The sequence below is a fragment of the Mus pahari genome, chromosome 7 (genome assembly GCF_900095145.1).
Source record: "Mus pahari chromosome 7, PAHARI_EIJ_v1.1, whole genome shotgun sequence".
Lineage (NCBI taxonomy): Eukaryota > Metazoa > Chordata > Mammalia > Rodentia > Muridae > Mus > Mus pahari.
In genome coordinates this window covers 55701493-55706518 of record NC_034596.1, presented here as the reverse complement: position 1 = coordinate 55706518, position 5026 = coordinate 55701493, and the positions used below count along the sequence as shown (strand labels likewise).

At 45.0% G+C, this 5026-nt stretch overlaps 1 protein-coding gene across 2 annotated transcripts in view; it reads left to right on the top strand.

The window, feature by feature from the left end:
- The first annotated feature begins 3172 nt into the window (after window positions 1-3172).
- Window positions 3173-5026, top strand: part of Trappc6b (trafficking protein particle complex 6B) — a 17424-nt gene continuing 15570 nt past the window's right edge. For both annotated transcript variants that reach the window (XM_021202272.1, XM_029541231.1), the window contains exon 1: window positions 3173-3489. In XM_021202272.1, coding sequence (XP_021057931.1) covers window positions 3409-3489 — 81 coding nt within the window. In that variant the 5' untranslated portion in view covers window positions 3173-3408. The remainder of the gene's footprint in view (window positions 3490-5026) is intronic.

Sequence of the window (5026 nt, the reverse complement as noted above, 5' to 3'; positions counted from 1 at the left end):
TCATAACCATCTGTAACAAGATCTGACTCCCTCTTCTGGAGTGTCTGAAGACAGCTACAGTGTACTTACATATAATAAATAAATAAATAAAAAGATTTTTAAAAGGAGGGGATTATTAGGAAAAACAAACCAACCCATGTAGTAGTAGTTTTAATAACAATGATTCTAAGTTCCTTGGAAAGATATGTCTAGGCAGATTTCAGGGAAAATGTCCTTTAGAGTTTATCCTTCTTTCCTTCTCTCTCTCTCTCTCTCTCTCTCTCTCTCTGTCTCTCTCTCTCTCTCTTTCGCATTGAGGAAGCTGGCATAGGAGGTCCTACAGCAACCTACAGAATAAAGGATATTTCTTAGTTCTGTAGACTTTAGCTTGGTGGTTCTCAACCTTCTACAGGGGGTTGCCTAAGACTATCAGAAAACACAGATATTTACATTACAATTTATAACAGTAGCAAAATAATTTTATGATTGGAGGTCCCCACAGCATGAAGAACTGTACTTAAGGGTTATATCATTAAGAAGGTTGAGAAGCAGTGCTTTCGAGGGGAGGGGTCCTTGAGCTTAGCAGTTTAATAATGGTACTAAATAGAATATAAGGTCATAACTCAGGTTGCCCAGGGCTGGAGCATCAGCAAGCCGGTCCTATTCTTCTGCTCTACTGGGACTTCTACACACTTTGAGCTTCGGGAAGGTACTAGGTAAAAGGTAAGGCAAAGCTGATTCTCTCCACTCAGGCAGCGTCAGTGAGTCAGGGATCCAACGTTAGCTACTTTTCTTGTTCTGGAAAGAAAATACCTGTCAAGAGCAACTGAAGGGAAGGGTCATTTTGGCTCACAGTTTGTGAGCACAATCCACCATGGTGGGGAAGACGTGCCGGTAAGAGCCTAAGGTGGCTGGTCCCGTTGCAGCCACAGTCAGGAAGCGGATAGAAACGAGTGCTCAGCTCACGTTTTCTTTTCTATTCAATTTAGAACCCCAGCCCTTAGGAGTGTAAGCCACATTTAGAGTGGGTCTTCCCCACCTCAATTTCCCCAATCTAGAAACCCACAGACAAGTCCAGAGGTTTGTCTCCTAAGTGATTTAGATTCTGTCAAACTGATAATATTAACCATGACACTTACTATTATTACAATTATAGAGCAGTCATCTGCAAATTCCTTTGAAATAATGTAACATTAGGTTATTGTAACCAATTTGAGAAAACTAATGTTAGTAGGGGAGGCAGTGAAATAATTGGAAGAAAAACTTATTTCATGAATTTCTGAGAAAAGAACTAACTGATCACATAGCTGGCAGAGTAGTGACACTTGTAGTACTAAGAGTCCGATGTAGAAGGAACATTAGAAGCCCTGAGTATAACACCAATGTAGGCTGGACCTCAAAACCAAAACCAACCAACCAGCCAAACACAACCGGACTAATCTGTCTCAACAACATCAACATATTTGCTTAGCATGTTGGAGGCCCCATGTCCATACAAAAGTAAAGGTCAGGCCCAGTGGCGTACATCTGTAATTCTAGAATTTAGGAGTTGGGGGCAGAGGGATCAAGAATTCAGGACTAGCCCTGATAGAGGGCTGATATAGTTTGACACAGACTGAGACCCTGTATCAAACAAAACCAGGTAAAAATGTAAAGAATCTTAAAAAGCGTGTTATAACTAAGCATGCATAGTTGTACCTGTAGAAATTGTTCTAGCACAGACTCTTATGTACATCATTTCAGTGACACCTGTAAAATCTTCAGCCTTGGGGGCTGGAGACATAGCTCAGCGGGTAAGAGCACTGACTGCTTTTCCAAAGGTCCTGAATTCAAATCCCAGCAGCCACATGGTGGCTCACAACCATCCGTAATGAGATCTGACACCCTCTTCTGGTGTGTCTGAAGACAGCTACAGTGTAGTTAGATATAATAATAAATAAACCTTTTAAAAGAAATCTTCAGCCTTTTTTTTTCCTGCTGTATTGAGGCACGGTTTCTTTGTGTACCCCTGTCTGTCAAGAAACTAGCTCTGGCCCGGCAGTGGTGGCGCATGTCTTTAATCCCAGCACTTTGGGAGGCAGAGGCAGCTGGTATTTCTGAGTTTGAGGCCAGCCTGGTCTAAAGAGTGAGTTCCAGGACAGCCAGGGCTATACAGAGAAATCCTGTCTTGAAACAAAACAAAACACAAAAAACAAAACCAAAACTAGCCCTGTACACCAGGCTTGCCTCAAACTTAAGAGATCCACTTGCCTCTGCCAGCACTTTTTACCTGGTCCTCATAATGACTATATTTTCCTATTTAAGTGTGTCTCGCGGGTTTTTGTTCTTTTTTTTCTTTTTTTTTCTTTTTTTTTTTTTTTTAAAGATTTATTTATTTATTGTATGTAAGTACACTGTAGCTGTCTTCAGACACTCCAGAAGAGGGAGTCAGATCTTGTTATGGATGGTTGTGAGCCACCATGTGGTTGCTGGGATTTGAACTCCAGACCTTCAGAAGAGCAGTCGGGTGCTCTTACCCACTGAGCCATCTCACCAGCCCCGGGTTTTTGTTCTTATACCAGTCCTAATTGTCCCTTAAAACCAACTCCCAAGAATCGTCAAAGGCAAGATGGCATTTTAGGCTTTTTGTGATTTTTGTTTTTTTGGTAAACTGCGTTTAGTCCTCCGTATTCTGATCTGCTATTTGTAGTCTGAGGAGGGTTTAGAAGCAGGTGTGATGGTGCAGGCCTTTAATTCCTGCACATGAGAAGCTGAGAGAGCTCAAAGTTTGAGGTTAGATTGAGCTAGGCTGGCCTCGAACTCAGAGATCTGCCTGCCTCTGCATCCTGAGGCTTAGGACTAAAGGCTTATGCTACTACTATTCACCTGGCTATCTATCTATCTATCTATCTATCTATCTATCTATCTATCTATCTATATTTTTTTCTCTTTGTAATTTATGCTGGTCTCCAACTTAAGGCAATTCTCTTGCTTCATATCTCAGGGTGCTAGGATTATATATATGAACCACCATGCCAGACTTTCCAGTCAGACCCTTGGTTCTTTACCCTTTAGCCCTATGCCCCTGACTCCGCCTCATCCCAGAGAAAAGGCTTTCCTCTTCTCTGCGCATCCCGACCAGCCCGCAGCAGCTCTGATAAGCACCAGCCCACCTAGCGTAGAGCAGAGCGCCGGAAGTTGCTCAGCCCAGCCCGGAAGTGGCTCGCCCTCCACGCCCAGCGCTATAGTCTTGGCAGGGTGTGGGGCTGTCATAGGGTCTCAAGGGCCCAGTGGCGGCGGCCCCGGGGAGGGGCGCGGTCCACGGCGGCCTTCCGCGGCCTCAGGACCGGGGTGGGCCGCTGCGCACGGCGTGCGGCGGGCGCGGGGTAACGGGGACCTCGAGTCCCGCCCTGATCGGAGCCGACTCGGCGCTGGAGGGATCGGCGGGAAATGGCGGACGAGGCGTTGTTTTTGCTTCTCCATAACGAGATGGTGTCCGGAGTGTACAAGTCCGCCGAGCAGGGGGAAGTGGTGAGTGCCGCCACACACCCTGGGGTCCTGCGGTGACACTTGCCACCCTTCCTCTCCCGCCGCGGACGTAGACGCGCAGTAGCTTAGACCGAGCTGGTCCACCTAGAGGCATCCTACAGAATATAATCTGTCTGTCGGCTGTCTCCTCCGAGATGGAATCTCTCATCCATTTCTGTTTTTGTTTTCTGTGTGATGTGTTCGTGTCCGTATGTTCCTTTGAATGCATGCTACAGGACCTTAATCTTTTTTTTTTTTTTTTTTTCTCTTTTTTTCGAGACAGGGTTTCTCTGTGTAGTCCTGGCTGTCTTGGAACTCACTTTGTAGACCAGGCTGGCCTCGAACTCAGAAATCCGCCTGCCTCTGCCTCCAGGACTTTATTCTTGACCTTGTTAAGATTTACCTAGAGTCTAACCGCAGAGCTGATTGTGACCTTCCTACTTAATTTTCCTGCTGCTCCCAACAGTTTTAGAGGCCAGCTAGAGACTGTCCCAGCGAGACTGCCTTTCTCATCTCTTGATTCAGGATACCACTCCACACAACTCCAGGGCCAAAACCTGATGAACCTTGGAGTTAAAACAAGGAAACTTGGCGAGATTTTTAGCAGTAATTATAAAACCACTTAAATTAATTACTTAAAATACTTAGTGTTCATTATGTCAGAGCTGGTTTTAGGAGTTTGGTGTTAACAGTGAATGGCACAGTAGCCCCATCCTTTTGGAGGTTACGTCGAGTGTGGAAGTTCTTAGTCCCTCGCGATTGTTCTAGAAAACAGTAAGCATGCCTAGTGCTTTATGTCTGCCTTCTGTGTATGGGTATTTTGCCGGCATGTGTGTCTGTGTATCCTGCATGCCAAAGCTAACAGAGGCCAGAGGAGGGTTTCATAGTCCCTGGAACTGGAGGTACAGATAGTTGTAAGCTGCCATGTGTGCACTGGGAGTTGAACCCAGGTCTCCAGGAAGAGCAGCCAGTACTTGTAATTGCTGAGCCATCTCTGCTGCCTGCTCAAATTCTACTCCTAATTACACCCATCTACAATAGATCCCCCCACCCCGGGGATACAGCATTTTTTTCCATTTAGTCTTTCCCCAACACAAAACAACTGGTACTATATTCCTTTATCTTTTATCATGACATCTCATCTATTATTTTAATCTTCCTACCTTTTATTGACTTCTTTTAAAAAAAAGTTTACTTATTTTATTTATGAGTATATAAATATAGCTGTCTTCACACACACACACCAGTAGAGGGCATCTGATCCCATTACAAATGGTTGTGAGTTGCCATGTGGTTGCTGGGAATTGAACTCAGGACCTCTGAAAGAGCAGTCAGTGCTCTTAACTGCCAAGCCATCTCTCCAGCCCCCCTTTTATTGACTTTTAAGTGGGTTAGCCCAAAATAAGGTTCTACTCACAACAAATCCTTTTAAAAATTAAGAAAAAAAGAGCCGGGCATGGTGGCGCATGTCTTTAATCCCAGCACTCGGGGAGGCAGAGGCAGACGGATTTCTGAGTTCGAGGCCAGCCTGGTCTACCAA